At 36.2% G+C, this 25,220-nt stretch overlaps 1 protein-coding gene across 2 annotated transcripts in view; it reads left to right on the plus strand.

Annotated features, from left to right (window-relative positions):
- Nucleotides 1-25,220, plus strand: part of DNAJC6 (DnaJ heat shock protein family (Hsp40) member C6) — a 953,450-nt gene that overhangs the window by 754,883 nt on the left and 173,347 nt on the right. For both annotated transcript variants that reach the window (XM_044085567.1, XM_044085566.1), the window contains exon 15: nt 6,972-7,097. In XM_044085567.1, the coding sequence (XP_043941502.1) occupies nt 6,972-7,097 (126 nt within the window). The remainder of the gene's footprint in view (nt 1-6,971; nt 7,098-25,220) is intronic.

Consider the following 25,220-nt stretch of genomic DNA (forward strand, 5'->3'; position numbering starts at 1 on the left):
GGCCTCCAGCCTCTCTTGTTGGCTCAGGTCCTTTAGGCCCATCATCATTTTTTTTGTCAGGAACCTTTGGAGGTCTTTCCAACTACTTAATATGTTTAATAAGATACTTCCCATAGGGGACATTATATTCAGTGATGGGCCTGATGCCTGATTGGTGCAGAATCTATTTGGATCTACAGGAAATACCCTTAGAGCTCTAATTTGCTAGATAGAAGCATTTTCTTAGCACTGCTGCAGCATGATGGTCAGAGGACAGGACGTTCTCAACCAATGTTCCAAGGTCTTTCACAGCATCTTTGTTTTGGAACAGGGGTTTACAATATGCTGAAGTGAGGGTTATTTATAGATTCTGCATGTCAGAAGGGGGAATAAGTATAACACCCTGTTTACAATCATCCGCAGCCTTGGTTAACCAGAGTTCTCCATTTCTGATTTGGAGTCCAGAGAACTATATGCCAAATACAAAGAGATCCCAGCATGGATTCATGTGGTACCCCACTTGTTGTCTTCATGGTCTCTGTGGACATACCTGACACTCTCATAGTGTGGGTACTTTACTCTATAGTATGATAAGAATTCAATGAGGTATAATAGTGTTGCTCTTCAGAGGCAGCTTACAGATTTGACATTTTTGCTCTAAGTTCTACTTGATGAGACATACCGAGCCAAAACATGTCAGATGCCCTTTCTTTATACAGGGCAATGGCCAAATGTGTAATATAGTTTCATTCAAACATCTGGTTACATAAATGGCTCAGCACAATCAGCTGGTTGCAGTTTAACAATATTCCTTGTGATTTTTGAATTTCATCTCAAAAAAAGTCTAACAGGGTTAAACTGGTAATGTATCTTTTCTGTTTTTCCCATCTGACCATCTTCTCAGTGGCATATTTTTTAGCATTTCTAGTTCTAGATAATTTTCAATATGATAGGTAAAGTCACAGATTATGTTGTCACATCCAGTAAACAAAACAGACTATTGCCAAAAAGTATCAAAACTTTTGAAATCAAGTTTTTAGTTTTCTCTTTGTGATCACACATCACTGCTCACTGCACTTTGTGTCCAAGACATAACAGATGTACATAGTATGAATCTGTAAATTATTACCACTATGAATTCATTATTTTCCAGTACCAAGCTTAAATGAAAGAAAACTTCCCTTTATTAACAACTTTTCAGTACATTTTTAGATTGGCAGCACTGATAGCTTTCAGTACCCAATAAAGAAATGGTGTATACAATATCTGAAGATAATATCAACTGCATTTAAAAACAAATAACCTGAATCTGCCTTCATAATCCTTAGTTATATTTTCAGCAAACACTTGCAAAACATGTTTTTGTCCTTTTATGTTAGACCTGCATACTTGGGAAAATTGTTACTCTGTCCACACTTTCTGCATTCTGTAGTGACTGCTGGTCATAGCTTCTCATCTTGTTGATAGCCACATCTTGAACAAAATGGCAGTTTATGAGCTGAGCTCTTTTCATTTCATTTCAATAGGTTTTAGCTGCATTTTAATTTAACACACTTCTACCTTCATTTTAGATTTGCACATATGCAAATCTGCAGAAAGCTGAATGCTAGTAAATTCTGCTGCTCTGCACACATTCACATTTTTAATCAATGTTAATTCAGACTGTTTGTCATTTTCATGCCTCTGGCCAATCTATTTCGTAGCAATGAATCATAGATAGGAAACATCCATATGTGTTGCTGGTGACCTGTGTAGAACAGAGTGTGTTGTAACTTTAAGAAGCATTTCCAAGTGTAGGCACATGCATATAAATAGTGAGCAAGTGCAGGCAGTAGTGCCATTTTGAGAGAACAGCCAGAGTGTTAACATGTATGAGTGCGGTAGTCAGTCTTTTTATAAGTTTATTTAAGTTTAAGTAACTAAGCCCTAATCCTGATGTGTTTGTATATAATAAAGCTGCTTGAACCAAACCCATGACTTTTCGTCTGTTTTATCCTGACCAGATGAGTGACATGGTGTCAGAACCGGGATTGAGAGTGTAGCTTCTTCAAGCCACGAGGTGCAGAGTTGATGGTGAAGGTATATTGAGCAGGCCAGGTGATACAGTGTTCAACTGATTAAAAAAAAGGTCAGAAACGAACTTCATGTAACCAGAACTCATACAAAGGATTTATTTTGCAAAGAAAATGATACAAAGCATTTGTAAGGCACAAAACACATTATTAATCAAACGAGTAGCACAATATGTATTATTAATCAAATGAAAGGCACAAAATGCATTGTTGATTAAATGAAGTGTTTGAAACCACAATATTTGATAAAATTATCAGAAATACTTATATGGGGTTCAGAGTTACCTCCGATTTGCATAACGAACATGTTTAAAGTAAAATGAGCACAAGAAAAGTATAATGACCGTGATAAGAGGTCAGATAGGCATGAATACAATAAAAGGGCAAAATAAGCTTAGAAAAGTAAGGCAACTACATGTTTTTTTGGTAAACAACTGTGTTTTGGCATGAGCTACTATTTTGCATTGACCGAAGCCATTTAAAGCATAACTAGAGTTGTTCAAAGTATCTCAGAGTGTGCAAAGTATTTGCAATGTGTGCTTTATTACAGTGTAATTATTTCGAAGGGTTTACTGTGTGCAAAGTACAGTTATTTTGCAAAGTGCAGAATAGTCAGAATACAGCTATTTCAAAAAAGGGTCTTGTGCTGTGTACATTTATTCACCGAGTGCCAGCATTTCAAAGTGATTTTTACACTGTACAGAGTTATTTCACAAAGTGTAACCATTTCAAAGAGTTTCTTGTGCTGTATACAGTTTATTTGCAGTGCAGTCATTTCGAAGTGTTTCTTACACTGATAAGGGTGGTTTTGCAAAGTACATTGATTTCAAAGTATTCTTGTGCTACGGAGACTTATTTTGCAAAGTGCAGTTGTTTCAAAGAGTCTGTTGTGCTATCAGACATAGTTACATAAACTTCTGGCATATATGCATGTATGTACAGCAAATTTACAAGCACCAGTTGATTATACTATTAACTGAAAAAGTGAAAAAGAAAAGAACATGCTTTAAGTATGCAAAGCCCCAGTTATAAACATTTTAACTCTATATTCCTTTTGTCAATCAAAGTGCCCATGATTTAATATGCATACTGAACGAACAACTGACAGTGGTTGCAGGTATTAGTATACTCTTAAGCCCCAGGCCTGCTGATTACTCACATCCATGCCTCTCAACCTGGAAACATCAAAAATCTGGACAAAAGCCCATGAAAAGTAGGTACAACTGACCAAAAATCTGTATGCTGATTAAGGTAAAATTTGCATACATAATTATGTAACCCCACCCACTCCATTGAAATTGTGATATACCAACATTCAAATGCAAATTGAAGAACAGACAAAATATTAAACACAAAATATAACCAGTACAATAGTGTTTTATTTATATTAATGTTTGAAATTGTATCAAACTTTGAACTTGTGTATAAAACTAAAATACAATTTTCTTTTATAAAAATAAACTGCTGCTACACACACTCATAATATTAAATAACACAAAATATAACCAGAACAATACTGTTTTGTTTATATTAACATTTGAACCTGTATAAAAGGAAAGGCAGTTTTCTTTTATAAAAATAAAACTAACTGTTAGTGCTACACTCATATAAAATTAAAATAAAATGTATGTAAAAAATCAAGTGAATTCTTTTAACTACTACTACACTGGTATAAAATGTAAACAAATATAAATTAAATAAGCTCTAAATACTAAACTGATGTAAAATAAAACTAAAATAAATACAACTCAAATTTTTATAAGAAATATCATCAACAGTGCACCTCTTAAAAGTATCCAAGGGATCCTGAGAAAATACATAGATGCCTAGAAAAATATTCTTCTGTTTTTACTGTTGTTCCTGTTTGTGTTTGCTTATGTGTTGTATCCTTTGTACTAATACTTAGCTTATGGGTACCTACATAAATGAACTTGAAAATGTTAATGATGCTAAAAAAAGAAAGACTATATAATTCAGAAAAATACCCCCAGTAAACCCACATACATAACTAACAGCACCTGTGTACAAAAATGTGGTGATGTGCATGCAAATCAGTGTAATACAGCTGTGCTTATAAGACAGGTGAAGTAGCTAACTTTGCCTTGTGTCATACAACACATGCCTCAACCATCTACAAATCACAAGTCTATGCATGTTACCCTGCATCATTACTCTTACCAACCAAATATATAACCACATATGATTTTCAGTGCAATACAACCTTAGTCTAATAATCCGGATCTATATCAGAAAAAAAAAACTTTGAATCTGATATGGTCAACACCATATGATTGAAGTCTTGAAACTTAGAATCTTTTAATGGAGGGCAGAAGGGGAAGATTTGCCTTTTCTGCACTGTAGTGCGATTTCTGAGTTGGTATATTTAAGTAGGTGGGTTATGGGGGGTGCAGTGGGGCTTGCCCCCCTGCTTAGAGTATTTAAATGGTTTGTTTTTGTAGGTTGTTGTGTTTTATTACATTTTCAGTGTTTCAAGATTTCGATTATATGGTGTCTACCATATCAGATTTGAAGTTTTGAAACTTTGATAATGTAATATAGACCCTAATAATCCCAGCTCATTTTAAATGATGTCACTGAACAGGTTCATTAATCAGTTACAGCATTACACTGTAAGACTCTGCAGTTAAATAAGAGGCAAGGCAAAATGGAAATCTGCTACATGTATGGCCAAGACTTAAAATCCATGGCTCAGATCATAAGACAAGTAACCTGAGACACTGCTACACATAGCAAATGTGATCTCCTATCAAATACCTGCAAAGCTTAAGCATAATGAACTGTCTGTCCATTACCAAAATTAATTTCAATGAATCAGGTATTTCACCTCACATCAATAAATTGGACAAACCAGTATTTAATTTAAGATAACGTTCTGGATTACTGATTAACACACAGAATCACTGGTAACATTTTAAAATGTTATGTGGCTTCATCAATATAAATTTCAGAGAAAAATAAAGTCTTACTTTAACAACAAAAATACAGGCTTGCTTCAGTTTACTGGTTCAGAACATGCAAACATGTTATTTCTACAATGCAGTTTTTAACATTGTGATCAATTACATTGTATCCCAAAACATTTTGTCACAACTCTTCTACTTTATGTCTAGCAAACAGATATAGTGTAAAACATTTAACAGTACACTAGTCAGTATCATGATTATCTGCATATTTTGGCAAGCTAATAAGAAATGCCAGTAACATCTGATGGTAGGCAATAACGCAAGACCAAGTGCACACATAATGTTATCATATTAAGAATAGGTAATGCAGAATAAGCTTCAAAATCTGATTAATTCTAAAATATCATAGTCAAATTAGGATATTAGCTACTAGTGTTCTGTCTGAATTAATCCAACTATCCTGCAGAAAAAAAAACATTAAACTCAAGACTAATATGATGTTTAGTCTCATGTAAGAAGCAAAACCTAATATCCTCTAACATAACATCATACAAATACACCAGACAGCATAAGATGTAAACAGACATGCTTCCACACACAAAATCAACTATTATACCTTTCTCCAATCCCCATGTCAAGAGCCAAATACAGAAATTTACAAAACGGTGAGTGCATCTGGCATGCTAAATCATGACCGAATGTGTGGTGTGTTTATGGAGAAATCTCATCTCAGCAATCCAGGCAGCATCTGATTCATAAAAGGAATGGGCCACACTATGTACCACCAATACTTTTCACCCAATGCACCACTAAATACTTATAAAATATAACAGTGCAACTAACAACTAAACTGGATGCTTCCTGTGGGCCAGGGTAATCACCAAAATGCCAGATATGTGATTTTAGGTGGTAGATATGCATTTTTCTGAAAAATTAATATTTAAGTAGCCTTCAGTCATCATTATTTGCAAACAGATAACATACCATATGTAATAGATAAGATTAAACATAATGTACTCAGTTGTAGCTAGGCATGACAAATCATTACCCTGTCGATGTAACACAGTTGCATATATCACGTTTGATAACAAAGTCTTTATAGCTGTGTGAATGGTGAATCAGTCCAAGATGAAGTAAAAGGTAAAAGTAAAAGTAAAGCAATCCAGCAAACCTTTTCGTAAAGTGAACCACAGAAGTTTGTCACAGTTTCCTTGAGCTATGCAGTGAAAGGAGGGATTCTACAGATTACTATATACTTGTTTTAATTGTGGTTCATTGACGTGATCTCATAAAATAGGTGTTTTGATTTCTTACATGCATTTGGCAAAAACAGTATTAAAAGAAGGGGTGGTACAAACATCATTTGCACCATCACCACCACCAAAATAATGTGCATAGAGAAACAAAAATGCTGCGTGCAGTAAATCTGTGAAGTCCAAAACAGCAAGCCAATAAAAAGGAAATGTAACTCAGAACCCTGGCTAAAGCAAACCCTGATAAAAATCATAAAGACTTTATTAAAAACACAAGTCAAAAAATCATACGAATGGTAATGCATGATGAAAATGAACCACACGCCTCAACACAGGCATACTTCACTATCAGTTAGTACTTTACTACATTAATGTGCTTGTGGGAAGATCAGCATAGGAATTTCATATGCACAGTGCTTTTCTTTTGCTAATAAATCATATAAAAATAGAAGGGCTGACTTAACATATTGTTTTTAACGTAACAAATACAACAATTATTGTATTTTTCAATCCAGATGTTTATACCGATTCTATTTAAAGTCAACAGCTGTATCTAAGATTTAAATGTGTCTCTTTAGTGGAATTTATAACTTATTTGCAACGCATATTAGTAAAACCTTTACAAGTACTTCTGTTTTGATTTTTCCTATTAATTTTGTATGATCTAGAATTTATTTTCCTTATGTTGGACAGATTTTTTTATTTCTAAAACAGACATTCTTCTTTTCTGCTCATGTTTATAGGTGGTGTAAACAGATCAATGGCTACAAGCCCTACAGGATCTCTCCATAACACTCCAACACATCAGTGTAAGCCACAGACACTAGATCCATTTGCTGATCTTGGTGCCTTAGGAGCAAATTTGGCTGGTTGGTGTTATCTATTTTTTTATTCATAATTACATATGCAAACAGATAACATAATACATATGTACATGCATCCAAATGTGCAAATATTTCCTTACCTGTTATATCCATCTATTTATTGCTATCTATCTATATGCTTATGGTATCCAGTTAAAGATGCCAAGCGTGCATGTGTGTTTTTCAGGTGTAACGTAGAAGAACATGATAAGTAGTTTGTTTTAAATTAGCTAATGCATGACTGGAACTTATAAGACTGACTCTTAACACCTGTTGGTTTAACTCATTTGAAACTCATTGATCTGAAATCTAATAACAGTGACTTAAAAATGTGCAGAGTTATTCACATGGGGGGAGATGGTGGTGATGTCCTGTAAATCAGTATGCTGTTTTACTTAACAATAATGAATTCCATGCGTTATGTAAGCAGAATGAAAGATTTGGTTCCTTGTCCTGATAATATTCTACCTTTGCGTGGAAGACAATGTAATGAAGACAAAGTGATGGCTTGAATACAGATTTATTGTATGGTCAGTGATTGCTTGAACGCTGTGATCTGCAAAAAGGTTATTATTATGAGTCTGCTGCAAGCACTCACAAGCTGTAAGCACATGGCTCACTTACCAGAATGTCACTTGTTTGAAACAGTAGATGCTCTACCTCCCAAATAACATGATCCTATTAAATTGCATAGTCCTCCAAAATAACAACCCTTGTAAGTCCTCACAGATGCCTACCTTTAACCATAAAACTCCAAACAGCAATGATTTGTTGTTCACAGAAGTGATGATAAAATAAAATGAGAACAGATTTTCTATGAAGTGAATATAATTTTTTGAAAACTTGATTATGTGATTATTTGTGTAAAGTGAAAAATAATATTTTAAGAAGTTTGTCTATTTGCTTTTAGTGGAATTTTACATTTTATATGAAGTATAGTAAAGCATTCATATATTAAATGCAGATAACTGAAAGTCTTATATATCACATATCAAAGAGTCTTACAGTATACTGTACTAATGTCTACATTACTTGTGTTTTTTGCCTTTCACTCTAGCACAGACTTAAGTTTCAGCAAGTACTGTTCACATTTAAACTGCATGTTGATCACCTCAACCAACAGGCTTTAAGAGTCAGTCATGTAACTTCCAGTTATGCATTATCTAATTTAAAACAAACTGCTGTATCATGTTCTCACTGAATGGAAAGATGATTAAATCAGCAAGCAAAGGACAATAGTATTACTGGAATTTAATTCATCTTGATAAGTACCTTCATGAGGTGGACCTTGTTTTTACAAAATCTTACTAAAACGTTACTGGTATATAGACCATATTTTATATATCATATATCTTGGACATGGACAAATACAGGCAAAGGCACCAACATATGGAAAATTTTACAATACAAAAAATAAGATCACAAAGGGGGAATGCAGAACAGAAGATTATTAAAGTAGATGTTAAACAAACAGAAGCTGAGGTTATGGAATACCTGCAAAGTGAAGGATTTAGTGTAGAAAGTCTAACACATTATGTCACAGCATGATGGAGTAATGAGTCCCCAAAGTGAGGAGAAACAGATGGAGTATGTAAAATAGTGTGTGTGTGTGTGTGTGTGTGTGTGTGTGTGTGTGTGTGTGTGTGTGTGTGTGTGTGTGTGTGTGTGTGTGTGTGTTGTACCTTTAAGAAGCATTTCAGGGACAGCATGTGCATACAAATAGCAAGCACGTGCTAGCTTCAGTGCCATTTTGAGAGTGCAGCCAGAGAGTAAGCTTGCATGAGTGTGATAGCTAGTTTCTTTACAAGTTTATCTAAGTTAAAGTTATTAAGCCTCAATCCAGATGTCTTTGTACATAATAAAGCAGCTTGAACAGAGCCCGCTAATACTTATTTGTTTTATCCTGACCGGATGAGTGACATGGTGCCAGAGCCGGAATTCCAGAGGCTGCTTTTCAGAGCTACGAGGTGCAGAGTTAACAGCGTAGGTAAACTAAGAGAACCGAGCACAAAAAAAGGGCCAGAAACTAACCAAAGGTAATGAAAACTTGCATGCACAATTTAATTTATAAAAAAGATAAAACGGAGCATTACAAGGGCATAAACTGCATTATTAAACAAGGAAGAGGCACGGAAAGTTTATTAATTAAACAAAAAGTTTAAAATTAAGATATTTGATAAAACGTTTATCGGAAAAGTGCATAAAGGGTTTGGAATTACCTCGGAATTGCAAAACTAGCATGTTTAAAGCATTGTGACCATGTTTAAAGTAAAATGGGCATATTTAGAGTAAAACAAGCACAAGAAAAGTATAATGGGCATGAAAAAAGATTAAACAAGCAACACAAATATAATAAGGGCAAAAAGGGCACATTAAGTATAAATAAAGCAAGGCAACTGCATTTTGTTTGGCAAACTGCTATGTTTTGGCATAAACTACTGTTTTGCATTGATTGAAGCTGTTAAGGGCATAACTAGAGTTATTTGAAGTATCTCAAAGTGTGTAAAAGTGCTTACAGTGTGTGCTTATTACTGTGCATTTATTCAGAAGATTTTATTTGTGTGCAAAGTGTAACTATTTTGTAAAGTGCAGTCAAAATACAGTCATTTTGAAACGTTTCTTGTGCTGGTTGTGCCTATTCGCAAAGTGCCACCATTACAGAGTGTTTCTTGCACTGTAAAGAGTTATTTAGCAAAGTACAGCCATTTTGGGAAAGTTTCCGTGTGCCGTGTACTGTTTATTCACAAAGTGAAATTACTTTGAAATGTTTTTACTCCAAGCTTCTTCTACCGAGGCAGTGTGCACAGTGCAGTTATTTTTAAATGTTTTTTACTCTGATAAGAGGTGATTTATTACAGTATATTGATTCAAGAGTATTCTTATGCCTGGGAGACTTATTTTACAAAGTTCAGTTATTCAGAGACTTGTTGTGCTATTGGGCATAGTTACAAATACTGGCATAAATGTCTGGCATATGTGCACGTGTGCATGTTCATACAGTTAAAAGTGGACTTGGGTTGCACTGTGTTTTACTTTAATTGGTTAGCATGGCAGACTGATTTTGAAAACCATTACCACTTGTATTTGATCAAAATATTGCAGAGAACTGGAGAATACTTGAGCAAGAGTACGATACTTTTATACAAGCAGCTTATTCTGACAAAGATGCATACACCAGGGCATTCATTTTGCTAAACCTAGCTGGGTTAGAGGCCATTGAAAGAGAGTGTTCATTCATCTATGCACCAGCAGTATATGAAGGAGAAAGTGAAAACCATCATATTGTTGTACAGGCTGAATCAAGGGAAGACTCCAAGTGTTTGAAATGCAAATTCAGGGAAATGTGTAACCCCCAAACAAATATTACATTAGAGAGGCATCTGTTTTACACAAGAGATCAAAGGCCAGGAGAAACTTTTGCAGCTTATATTACTGACCTGAGAAACAAAGCTAAAACGTGTAAGTTTAGTGACTTAAAAGATGAGTTAATAAAGGATAGGTTTATGTGTGGTATTTATAGTGCTGCAGTGAGAAAGATTTTGCTTTGTGACAACAATTTAACACTGAGCAAAGCTATTGAAATTTGTCAGATCCATGAAATTATAGAAAGGCACACAAGTATGCTTGCAATGCTAAGAGCATGGTTTCAGTAGCCTCCAAAGCAAATGTAGACAGCATGCAACATGTGGCTAGCAGAAGCAGGCCTAATCACATGACAGCTGTTACCCATGTGAGTATGGCAGGTAAAACCCATAGTTTTCCACCAAGTTCTGAGAAAAAGACATGCTCAGTGCAGTAGAAGGGTGAGTCAGCAAAACCCAAATCAAGCTTTATTGTTAATTGTTGCAATTGTGGTGTCAATCATGAGTCTAAATGAGAAAAATTCTTAGCTTTTGGTCAGGAATGCTACAAGTGCGATAAGTGGAACAATTTTCAAAAATTTTGTAAATCAAGTAAACCTCACACCATTATAAAGAAAGGTCACTTAAAAAGCAAGTTGATCATATAGAGAGCTGCAACGCTACTTTCTACATAGATGGTGTATCAGTAATTGGTGAAAAGATTGATGCAGTAAATTTGTTGGTAAAGAACAAAGTGTTTTGTACTGTACAGATCAATGGTAAAAAAAAACGAGCTCAAAGTAGACACTGATTCAAAGTGTAATGTTATGTCAGCAGGCACATTTTCTAAGGTGAGAGCTGGTGAGCAACTTAATGTGGCCAGTTGTGTGAAACTTGTTGCTTTTGGAGGTGAAGAAATTCAAACCAAAGGCTCAGTAGTGCTTTCATGTTATTTGGCTAGGAACTGCTACAGTTTACTATTCTATGCAGTCCAAAGACCTGTGCAGTCATTGTTGGGTCTCAGAGACAGTTTGAGAATGAATTTGCTTTCCTTTACCAAAGAAGTTCATCATATAAGCACATATCCCAGTTCCAATTTTACTGGAACTATTTTCTCAGAGTATGCTAATGTTTTCAGTGACAAGTTGGGCAAACTTCTAGTTGTGTATTCTATGAAGTTAGACCCAGAGGTTAGTCCAGTGGTCAGACCAGCAAGAAAAGTTCTGATAGCTATGCTGGATAAAGTCAAAGCTCAATTGGATAAAATGATGCAGCAAGGTGTAATTTGTCCAGTTACAGAAACAACTGAATTGGTGTCATCCATTGAAACAGCCCACAGAAAAGGCTCAGATGAAATCAGAATATGTATTGACCCAAGAGATTTGAACAAAGCATTAAAGAGACCACATCATCCTATGTGCACAGTTGAGGAAGTCACAGCCTTGATCATGAATGCCACTGTTTTTTCTGTCTTGGATGCAAAGGGTTAATTTTGGCAAGTGATGCTTGATCACAAATCTTCACTATTGACTACTTTCAGTACCACATTTGGAAGATCTAGATTCTTCAGGATGCCATTTGGAATAAATTCTGCAAGTGAAGTCTTTCAGCATGCAATGAAGCAAATTATTTTGGGTTATTCTTGTGCCGTAATAGTAGATGATTTATTGGTTGGAGGCAATGGTGAAGTAGAGCATGACAGAAACCTTAAGAGAGTTCTAGACAGAGCATGTCAAAGATTGCTCAGGGATATTATCCATGATAACTAATACATAAGGAATGCATACTAAATACTAATAATAGTTTTTCAATTTACTCACAAACACTGGCTAATCTACAATGTATGTACTGTACCTGTGTGTACTATGTATGTATTATGTATACATTCTTCCAAAGTTCTGTACACCCTGTACACATTACTTCTATTTTTTAAATTTTTTTTTTTTATTATATTTTTTTTGACTGTTCCACTGTAACTGTTTGTGCCGCATACCACTGTAAAAACATGTTGTTGTAATTTGTGTATACTCGATGATTCCCTTCTAAATATGTGTCTGTAATTTTTTTTTTTGGAGTTTTTTCTCCTCTCCCCCTCTGAAAAAAAAGCTTTTTCGGCTCAGTCAGACACCCCCGGTTAACAAATGTAAAATAAAAAAATGTGAAGTGATCTTGAAGCTTAATCCTCTGAAGTGCAAATTCAGACTACCAGAAGTTACACATGTAGGTAATTTATTTACTAGTACTGGCTTGCAACCAGACCCGTCCAAGCAAGCAGCCATTCTAGAGATGCCAGCACCAGCTGATGTTCAAGCTCTACATTTTCTTAGCATGGTCAACTATCTAGGCAAGTTTATACCAGACTTCAGTGAGTTGACAGCGCGTTTGAGAGAGCTGATATGCAAACATTTTACATTATCTTGGTTGGAACAGCACCAGAGAGCATTTGAAGACCTTAAGCAGAAAATTGCCACCCTACCCACATTAAGATACTATGATGTCAATAAACTAATCACTCTTTCCTGTGATGCTTCAAAATGTGGTCTTCGTGCAGTTATTCTTCAAGAAGGCAGACCAGTAGCCTATGCATCTAGATCTCTTACCCAAACTGAAATGCAATATGCTCAAATTGAGAAAGAACTTTTGGCAATAGTATTTGCATGTTCAAAGTTTTATGATTATATTTATGGTTGAGCTATTCAGATTGAGATTGATCACCAGTCTCTAGTGACTATTTTAAAGAAGCCTATGCATTCAGCTCCAGTGAGACGATGAGCTGAGAGAGCAAATACTGATCCAATTTTGCAAAAGCTCAACCACTACATTAATGTTGGATGGCCATCAAGGCAATCTAGTGTACCACCTGAAGTACAAACTTATTTTCCTTACAGAGATGAGATGCTGATGGAAGATGGCATTGTTTTTAAAAGTCCTAAAATTGTTGTTCCTGCTTCCTTACAATGTGAATATATCCAGATTTTTGCATCATGGTCACCCAGGTTCCAAATCTACCAAAAGAAGAGCGAGAGGACTACTACTTTAGCCTTCTCTAGCAAAAGACATTGATAAAGTACTTTCTTCTTGTTCAGTATGCAATAGTACTAAAATGCATTTGCAAAACAAACCACTTCAGCTAAGTCAAGCTCCTGAACCACCTTGGTCAACAGTAGCCACTGATATATTCGAGTGGAACAATCAGCATTACTTAGTGTTGGCAGACTCTTATTCAAACTGGTTTGAGATTAATTTACTACCTAATTTAATGTCCACTGCTGTTATCACTAAGTTGAAACATCATTTCTCAGTCCATGGTAGTCCACATAAAGCTATATCTGACAATGGTACCCAATTTATCAGTCAGCTGTTTCAGAAATTTGCAAAATGATGGCACTTTGTTCATGTTACTAGTAGTCCTGAATACCCACAGTCAAATGGACTAGCTGAACATGCAGTACAGAGTGCTAAGCAATTACTAAAGAGGTCAAAGTGTGATAATACTGATGTCTTTTTGAATTTGCTCAATCTCAGCAACACACCCCGTGATGATATACTTGGCTTGCCTGCTCAGAGACTTCTATCTAGGCAAACCAGAGCAACATTGCCTATCAGTTCCAGTTTGTTGAGGCTTAAAGCAAGGAACAATAGAACAATCAGAGCCCAACTATATAGAAAGGATTCTTTCCAGAAGTCCAGCTATGATAAATCAAGCAGATTTCTTCATCCATTGAAAGAAGGAGAGACAGTGAGGATACAAACATTGAAAAGTTTCGAAGGATTGGTCAAGTAACAACTATATGTGCCAAGCCGAGATCCTGCTTCGTAGAATCTGAGGGTGTGGATTACAGGAGAAATCACAGACATCTTCTTCCTGTATCAGAATCAATATCACAGCATTGTTCCTGTGATACAGACTCTAGATCTCAGAGCAATTCAGACAATGTTCCTGTGACAGAATGTGCCTTAACTTCTACTTCCATTCCTGATAATGTTCCTAATGTCCTCAAAGTTGAACATTCAGCAGAGACAGACCTAATTCTAATTTTTATGTCACATGATTTGGTCATATTTCCAGACCTAGTGTGAAATACACAGCAACCTGGACATAATTGTCTTTATGTATTTAGTTCTGTATAATTTTGTATCAAGTGCATGTCAGTTGTCGTCAATATTGCATGACTCATTTCTCAAAGGGGAACTGTAGAATAGTATGTGTGTGTGTGTGTGTGTGTGTGTTGTACTTTTAAGAAGCATTTCAAGGACAGCACATGCATATAAATAGCAAGCATGTGCTAGCTTCAGTGTCATTTTGAGAGTGCAGCCAGAGAGTGAGCATGTATGAGTGTGATAGCTAGTTTGTTTACAAGTTTATCTAAGTTAAAGCTAATAAGCCTCAATCCTCATGTGTTTGTACATAATAAAGCTGATTGGATAGAACCCATGAGTGCTTGCCTGTTTTATCCTGACTGGACGAGTGACAGAGTGTGAGACATCTGAAGAAGAAATATGAATATGGGAATGAAAAAGAGATTTAATATGGTGCAATAATATTGTAAAGGAGGAAGCGAAACTAATTAATAGAAAAAGCAGTACCAAAGATATTTGAAGAAAATACAAATAAAGACATCTGGATATTGAAAATTTCATAATGCAAAAAATAAGAAAACAAAGGGGAAAAGAGGATTAGTAATTAAGAAGTTAAAGAAATAGAGACTGAAGTTATGTATTACTTGTGAAGTGAAGGATTTAGTGTAGAAAATCCAACTCAGATAAAGTCACAGCATGATGGAACAATAAGTCACCAAATTAAGGAGAAACAGGTGGAACAGGAAACATCTGATCACTTGCGACATGTAGATGAACCTTCAGTAGAAAGCCAGTACAAAAGTTCAGTTTGAGTTGCACATCAAGGGAAGGAGCAGGAAACAGTTTCAACTCTGATAATGTGGAGTGATAAGCATACCTCTCAACCAGGAAACATAAAAAATATGGACAAAGGCCCATGAAAAATAGGTACAAATCTGTACACTGATTAACATAAAATGTGCATACAAAGTTACGTAACCCCACCCAGTCCAATGGGATTGTGGGATACCAACTTTCAAATACAAAGTGAAGAACAGACAACCAAAATATGGCCCCAGAGTCCCCCTGCAGCCATTCCAATGTCCATTACCTGGCTATTTTGCCCCATTTACCATAAACACTAATGTGCATACTGCTTTACTTATAGGTTCATAGGTAGGTACTAGGCTATCGGCCCAAGGGCCTACGTAAGCCTAGCCAGCAAGGTACCATAGCTTACACCACCCAAGAAAGTTATTTTCCTGTGCCCCTGTCCAGCAGAGACACAGCAGTGATCCCCGGGATCTACAATGATTATTTGGATTTTATTTTGCATTTTATAGCACAATGCATAAACACTAACAGACATCTGCTAAACAAAGTAATACTGTCTCACAATGAAAATAGACTTAGCATTAAAATTGTTCTGCCCTTGAAACTCACATTCATTGAAACAGCATTGAAACCCGCACCACATCCTAAGAAAATGCATCTGGCCGTGATGGTGGATAATGATTACCTTTGGGCTATTTTCAAATCATAGGCCCCTTGCACACAAAACAAGAAACATACATGTGTTCTTTGATGCACCTTCCTGACTTTATTAAATTATATTCATTGTATAATACAGCACACTTGTTAGACTTAGAGCGCATTTTAAATTTATTGTTTGAACATTTTTCCAGTAAGCAATGAAACAAAATGCATGAACCAATAATGACAAAACTACCCAATTCAGAACATTTCCATCATAAAAGTCTACTTTCATACATACACACACACACACACACACACACATTAATATATATATATATATATATATATATATATATATATATATATATATATATAAACTTCATGTAAATAGAAAGCCATGGGCATCTTGCACAGCTTCTAGAACTTATTTTCAATTTCAGTTTTTTGCTTGATTTATGTTATCAGACCAACTCAATAGCTATAAATGCACAACAAATTAAACTAGGGGAACTGCATGTTTTAAGACTTCCAATTTTTAGTCCAAGTACTGACAGACTTTCTCCTACATTCATCCTGAAGCATCAATACTATCATTGTAATCCAGGTTATGTTAACTGGCCATTCTTGCTTCTCCGCTATCTGCAGTGGAAAAATATGCCTTTTATCTTGAATGCTGAAAATGTACTGTACTTGTTTAAAAATATTTTTCTTATAATGCAGCACAGAACATAATGATTCTGATTTTCTGTTCCTGAATTTGGGTTAATGATATTTTTTGCTCTTTCCACTGAGACACAAATGCCCTTGTGCGTGATGTTTTCTCACTTCTATTGTATCTGTAGCTACACCCCTGACTTGTTACACCCACCCGCTTTAAAAGTACAACAACGCAGTACAATATCAGCAATGCATCTACATACTGTGGGAGTAGAACACACATCCTTCTGCATCAAAAGCAAGTATTTATCCTGTTATGCTATTAGCAATTCAAGCAGACTCAGCATAAGCAACACTAAACTTCTCTTCCCCTGAAGCTCTCAGCTCCTTGTAAAATCCACTCAACATTGAACTGTATCTCTTAACTTTGCAGCACACGAAATCTGGAAAAAGCCAAAATGTATTAGGGGGGATGACAAAAGCCCGAAAACCAGGGACACATTTTAAACATTGCTTGTATCATTTTGGAAAGTTGCTAAAATAAAATGTTGTGTTACCACCATGTGTTTCAGTACCAAGTATTGAATCCAGAATCCTGTGCACAATAGTCAGAACATACCACTATCTCAAGTCAGCAGTTTCCTGAAAGGCAGGAAGACTGAAACTTAAATGGCTATCATTTAATGAATTCACTTCTCAGTTCTCATCATAGCTCTCAACCTCTTAGAACAAAACACTTGGACAAAGCCAATAATGGGGGAATACAGCCCCACAAATAGGGACAAATTTCAAATACTGATCTTATAGACTTAGAAAATTGCTAGAATAAAAGTTTTTTTGTTACCATGTATTTTCTGAAGAATATTGAAATCTGAAATTCAAATGCCTGTCATTATTTAATGAATTCAATCTTTCATTGATTTGCCACAAAAATCCGGAAAACCGCAGATTTTATGAGGTACAGAACAAACATATGAGGCAAAAATCTGGTAGGTTTCCACAAGTGGTGGTGGGTAGAGAATTTAGGCTCTTGTTACCGAGTTTGAGCCTGAGTACCTCTAGCCACCAGGTATATTCAACTTGGGCATTACACACACGCACAAACACACACACACACACACACACACACACACACACACACACACACACACACACACACACACATACACCTCTCAGCAGCTACAATAAATAACTCATTCTCAGTAGCTACAGTACATAACCCATGCATCATACCTGCTTGTGGTTCCTGGAAGTTTACCTTGCATTCCTGCTTGCAGCTACGTTCAGCAGCCACCATTAACAGCTTGCATTGCGGCGTGATCTGTCCCTGGAAGTTCCTGCTTGAAGCTATGTTCAACAGCTTCCATTCACACACACTAACCTGATCTCAGCAGCTATAACCCATTCTCAGTCTCAGCGGCTACAATAAATAACCCATTCTCAGTAGCATAGCATAATACCTGCTTGCGGTGTGTTCCATTCCTGGAAGTTTTGGCTGGAGAAACTGGAAATGCATGCACGTTTTGTTGTTGAGCCCTTGAGCTCAATTCCAACAGGCTGGCAGGTTTTGGACCTCAAAACCGGTAAAAACAGAGTAATTTGGTACGATTGGGAGGTATGGTGATAAGCCACTGAATTCCCATATGAAAGAGCAATGGAAGATAGAGGACGCACCTGAAGAAAATATGTTACAAGAAGATGTTCTGGAGCTTTCTGCAGAATGCCTGCAGGAAACAGAGAACAAAGAATGTGCCCTCAGCTTAGAAGAAAATGATCTAAGGGAATAGTTGCTTAATTTAATAGAGATGGACAGACATATGAAAGACCAATGAAAGGAAAAGATTACAGAAAGTCAATAAGACCCAAAATGTTAGAAGTCTGAAAAAAAAATTAAAACAGTAATCAAGACGATTATCAGAAACGTATGTGATATAACAGAAGTAAATAAGATGCACTATTGTGCAGCTAAATCAGTAACTGATAAAACCTAACCTAACCAAAAAAACACAGAGCAAAACAGAGCAATAATGGAAAGGAAGGGAAAAAATCAAATGCCACCATAGAAGCATCGAATAGAGAACATGTAATTAAGACAAGAAGTGGCTCTGTTAGATTAGTATAGAAGAAGAAGCAGATTAGCAAAAATTCTTAGAAAGATACATGTGCTAAAAGCAATGTGCAATATCAGAACAGACCATTATCTATCATACACAATTACAAATAATAAACTAAAAATATTAGCACAGGAAAAAAACATAGAAGACATGCAGATAAATATAAAGGAAAAATACAAAATAAGCAATTCATCGATGACCCAAAAAGTTTTTTATAGAATTGTGAAACAAAGCAAAAGGAATAGAAATGCCACCAAAAAGAAGAAATAGACATATTTTAGAGAAATATCTAAGAAGATAACAAAGATGCTAAACGGATAGAAGAAGAAAAAAGTAAGAAATTCAAATGTACAGTATATGAAAAGGGATGAAGTAATAGCCACAGAAATTGAAAAAAAATATTAAGAAAAGCTCCTACCTGGAAAACCCCAGGCCCAGATGTAGTACTTAGATTACAAAAAAGCATTTGACGGCATCCCACATTAATTGATAACAGAGTGCTTACAGAAGTATAAGATATACCCTGCATTGACCAATTACATTATAGTGACCATGAAACAGTGGCAAACCACTTTGCAGCTAAGCTGTGATAAAGGACAAATTATTCTTCCAGGGATACAAATTCAAAGGAGATATTCCAGGGTGTCTTTTTGTCACCGCTGCTCTTTTGTCTTGCCCTCAATCCATTAAATTAAGCTGTTTACTAAACAGATTAGAGCATGGTTAACATTTGGCTCCCAGAAAATAACAAAGTGTAAGGCCTTCTCCTCTTCTTTTTGTCGGTAATTTAATACTGTATAGTTCATCAGATAAGGAGCTGAAAACACAACTGCAACTGATTAAAGCTTTCTCATATGATATAAGAATATCATTTGATCTTCATAAATGTGCAAAAGCAACATTTAAAGCGGGAAAGCTGCAGCACCAAGAAAATATCAGTCTGTGACAGGAATCTGATATAAAGGAACTTGAGCACAAGGGAATGTATCAATATTTGGGAATTTATGAAGTACTGACAATAAAACAAACAAATGTGAACAAAACTCAGTAAGGAATATTTTGGAAGACTAAAATTAATACTGTAAACAGCCCTGACATCTAGGAAGAAAGTCCAAGCTGTAAACCAATTGGCTCTTTCTGTTCTTACAGTTTTGAGGTGAATGACTGCCCCAAAAGGTATTGGATCAGTTGGACAGGAAAACAAAAAAAAATGCTTTATGTTTATCAAATGATGTATAAAAATCAGTGTGTACCAATAATATATATTCTTTGTTCTGAAGAAAGCATGGGCCTCCTTGAAATTGATTACATTTATTGATTACATAGATAGATCTGGAGACATAGAACTGCATACAGATCTATTGACTTCACCAGATCCAAACATAGTGAAAGTTTTAAAACACGAGGAGAACAAGTCTAAGATGACTCTTTTGTTTAGATTAGCAGAAGCACATTGGTGTCAAGCAAGAATGGAAATCAGTCCAGAAGTAGACAAAAACCAGCCAGCAACTGAATGTGCCAAAAAAAAAAAAAGAATATAAGGAAAAGGATCAGATGAAAAGGCCAGACATTTGGAAAGGTACAAATATAGTTGCAAGTACAGAAAACTCATGGAACAACCTCGTGTTGATCAGTGAATTTAAGTCAAAAGATGGAAGGTTAAGACTGGTGGTCCAAGATATTGGACTATGTGCACGTTGGTTTACAAAGTCCATTGAACATGTGGAGGAAACAGAGAAACACACAAATTCAGGTTTTGTAAAACAGAAGTGGAAACAGCTACAAATCCTGTTGCTGGGTATGATACACGAAGGACAGAGGACCTGTATACTGAAAGTCATAATAATGTGGCAAGACTGTTGCACTGGGGATTGTACAAACAATATTAAAGTAGCTGAGAAGCATTGGAAAAATGAGCCATAAAGCAATATAGAGAATGATGATGATTATATCACATGGAGTCACCCATTGTCAAAAAATATATGTGAAAAATACAGCTATAGTATTCCATGAAAAAAAGACAAAAGTAACATTGATCACTGAAATTGCTACACTCAGAGATTACAGTGTCTTATGTACAGAGAGACACAAAACTGTAAAATACCAGTTTTTGCAGGCAAAAACAAGGGTAATATAGAAGTATGATACCCAGACAGTTCCAATAGTAGTAAGATCAGTGGGTCTCATAAAAAAGAATTTATAGTCACACTTAGATATGCTACCAATACATGTAACGCCATATGACGTGCAGAAGGAGTCAGTTCTGGGCAGATGCTGCAAATAGCACTTTTGGCTAATCTCAAAGACTGAAACAACTTTAATCATACTTTAAGTTATGAATGGGATCCATTCCCATCATGGTAATAGAAACCCAAAATACTTGGAGAAATTAAACCAGGTAGAAACTGAATTGTGTACCACAGGAATAAATACTAACACACTTGAGGGGCTTATAGATATGTTTTTATATATTGCATTAGATAAACATTACAAGGTGCACATGGATGGTTTTCATTCATCGGACTCTGCACATTTACTTTACAAAATTGTTATATCACAATATTTGAGTGAATTTATTTATATGTATTTATTTATTCAGCATTTATTCATTTATGTTTGAAGTAAAATTTGCACATTTTTATTGCTTTTGTAATTTCTTTAACATTTTAACTTGCATGCTTTAAAATGACAAATCTATTGATTCACAAGTATAAATAAAGAACAAACTAGAAAGATAATACAATAAATTAGGCTTTTTAACACTGATTTTTCTAAGAACAAGTTTATATAAAGAACAACCTCCCCAAAATAGCACATCTAATTAGATCTTCACTTTAGGGTGACAATTAAAAGATCCTGTCTAAATGCACAAAACAAGCTTTTCAGCCCTGAAATTCAGAAATCGAGTGCCAGTAGTGAACTACCACTGATTGAGATCTACTAATTATGCATCCTGTCTGCTTATAGATCAAGAGTTTGCCTCCCTTTGCTCCACCAAAGCTCCACTTCTGTTCAAAGTGCTCCTTCTTCCATCCAACACTATTTACGGTCAATATCAGTATTTCTTCATCCTTGCTGAGAACAGCTTAGTAATGTTCAGCCAAGACATCTGATGATTTGCCAGGATATCTAAGACCATCATATAGGCGTTCTCCATAGTCCTTCTAAACATATAGACATGCAACTATAGAATTTCTTGGACAATTAGTATCTATCAGTCAAATTCAGCAGCAACCTTCCCTACATTGCATAGGTCTCTTCCTTTAACTGAATTGCTTGATTCTCTCCCGGGATCCACACATGTTTTTTGGGTTGTCTATATGGCAACGTGAATCACATTTGACTGAAAAGTAATTGACTAAAACCCCATTTGACTGCCGCCCATTTCACTGAATCACAAACAATTGAAAATATTAAATATAAGAAAATACAACATAAAATTGAGTTTTTGTGGGGGAGCAAGCTCTCCTGCACCCCCCTTGTGAATTGAGAAAAGAAAAAAGACATGATACATCAACACTGTTTCACTGTATATGGTGTTTTTTTCTTTTATGAAGTGGTTGTGTGGTCATGGAGTTATTATTTATAATTAGGGGGATGTGGGGGGCAGGTTGTTGAATATTTTCAGTGATTTGTGATTCAGTTAAATGGGCTTCAGTTAAATGGGTTTTCAGTCAACTGCTTTTCATTTAGATGGGTTTTCATTCAGTCTTCAGTCAAATTCTTTCAAACATTTCACTTTCAGTCCTGTTCAACCAATTGATAGTAAACTGGGAGAAACTCCACTGGAGATATGCATTGAACACATTCCATATATAAATGTAAATGTAATCATCATCATCATCAACCCCCATTTTCCCATTTTCTACATGGGGTTGTGATGTCACATCAACTGACGCCATCTCACATGATTTAATGCTACTCTCCTACCTTCTTTGACAGTCAGGTCTGACTGTTGCAGGTAATAATTCTTTGTTGGATGCCCTCAATTCCTCCTGCATTCTTCCTGTCTGTCTCCAATCTTCTTCAACACACTGTCTTCTGCTTTGCTGCACATGTGCCTGGATCACTGTAATCTGCTTTCTTTGATCTTCTCTGCATTTGGAGCTGCTAGGGCTTCTGCTCTGATGTCCTCATTTCTTCATTTGTACCACAGTGTGCATCCTACCACCCATCTCATACACTTCAGCTCCATCACCTCCGGCTTTCTCAACTGCTCTGCCTTCACTGCCTAGGCTTCTGTGATATACAAGTGCACGTGCCACACCATTGTTTTGTACACCTTATTTTTGTGCTTCTTTGTCATTCTTCTGTCATACACTAACCCTGACACTTTGTGTCAGCTGGCTGCAGCCCCTCTGAGTCTGGATTTGACCTACTCTTTCAGACTCATTCAACCACTTCTGCCAGAATACTTGAAGCTGTTAACCTGTTCCACTATTTCCCTTCTATCTCAATACTCACATTCTTCTGATTTCACCCAGTTGCTGCCATGATAGCTGTATTATCAGTACTCAGTTTCATCCAGTATGCCTTCATTTCGCATTCTAGTCCCCTATCATTTGATGAAGTTCTTGTTCAGAGTCTGCCTGAAATTCCATATCATCTGCATGCAGCTTCTTTGTTGATTTGTCCCCACTGACCTGTTTGCTAATGTAGTCCAGCACCAGTATGAACAGCAGTGGGCTCACAGCTGAACCTTCATGCACACACATTCCCACTGTGAACCCTTCTTTGAGTCCAAGCATTGGTTATACTTATGTCATCAGGTCCCTGTACATAGCCAGCACCAATTCTACTAATGTTTCCAGGACTTAAGAGCACCTCAGGACTGCCCAAATCAGTTTTCTTTGGACCTTGTCATATGCTTTCTCCAACTCTTGGAATACCCAGTTGAACTCGTTCATCATCTCTAACTTCTTCTAAACTATCTGTCTCACTGCAAACACTGAGTCAGTTGTACTGCATCGTGATCTGTATCTGAACTGTTCATCTCCCATCTTACATTCTATTACTCACCATATTTGTTTGTCAGTCTCCCTCTCTAGACTTTTTACGCAGTGTGACAGGCATTTGATACCACTGTACTGCCCATAGTTGCGACTGTCCCCTTTGTTTTTGTCCTTTGGCACTAGTATGCTTATTTTCCAGTCATCTGTGATATGTCTTTCTCTCCATACTGCTATGAGTACCCTCCAGATCTTCATCATATCTGATGTGACCTTATCTGAGCCTGCTGACTTTTCTAACTTCATTTTCCTTAGTGCTGCTCTTACTTATTCAAAGGTGGGATCCTCTTCTTTTGTCATAGGCTGTGTCTGGTGCAGTACAGCTTCTGCGGTGTTTTCTTCATTCAAAAGCTGTCGAAAGCACTCTTTTCGTCTGCCTTTGATGTCCTGTGGACTGGTGAGCAGGCTGTTCTCAGCATCCCGTATGAAGGATTTCTGATGACTGTCTTCTTCTTTTCCTTGCAACCTGGTGGTTTCTTTGTGCCAAGTACTGAGTCATTTTCCAGAAACTGCTAGGGTGCAATTTTTCTTCAGCTCCATCTAGTTCCTTTTCTTCTCAAGGGGCTAGAATCCTGATTATTTCCTTGAAATCTTGTGCTTTCTCTCCAGTCATCTTCCAGGTCTTCGACCTTGTCTCTGTTGAGCTTGGAGCAGTCTCTGACCATTGCTTGCAGCTGATTGTGGTAACTAGTGGTTAATGCTGTGGGCCACCTGTTTCACTGGAGATTACTTTGCAATTACTGATTCTACCTCAAATTCCCTTTTCGTACTAGAAAGTAGTCTACCTGAGTTAAAGAACCAAAGTTTATTATTAACACACATTTATACTGTTCTTTTTGTTTTTTTTTAGTTTACCTGAATTGCATGTTGGCCACAATTGTATGTTATCTTGTGAATGACTCTCTTGCTGAACCGTGTGTTGGTACATCAAGTCATTTGCCAGATGAAGATTTACAATGGTTTCTCCTTCTTTATTTCTATTTACTCACCCATGTAGTCCCAGGCAGTCCTCATATTCTGCTCTTTCTGTCCAGATATGTACATTTAGACCTCTCCATTATCAGCATCAACTCATGCTGCCCTTATTTGTCTAGTAGGTCTTACAATTTTATTTAATTTATTTATTTACAGTTTGTTTTCCAGGATAGTCCATTGGGCCGAAGGAGCCCGTTTTCAATGGAGTCCCGGGGAGAAAAGCTCCAAGAAGGTTAAACAAACGATATAAAGCAAACCAACAAAACATTTGTAGCATACATAGTAATAGAAGATATATTAACATCAGATTTAAGAGAGAAAACAATAGATAAAATGCTTTAACAGAGAAAGCAGAGTATGTACATATATTTACATGGTCTACAATAGTGATTTCTGGTTTAAAATTCACAAAAGGAGTGATAGTGAAAGAAGGATGGAATAGAGCAATAAATAAGAGGAATTTGGGTGTAATGTAAGAGAAGGAAGTCAGGAGGAATG

Source organism: Protopterus annectens, chromosome 10.part0 (assembly GCF_019279795.1).
Source record: "Protopterus annectens isolate FY-2018-M chromosome 10.part0, PAN1.0, whole genome shotgun sequence".
NCBI classification, from domain to species: Eukaryota; Metazoa; Chordata; order Ceratodontiformes; family Protopteridae; genus Protopterus; species Protopterus annectens.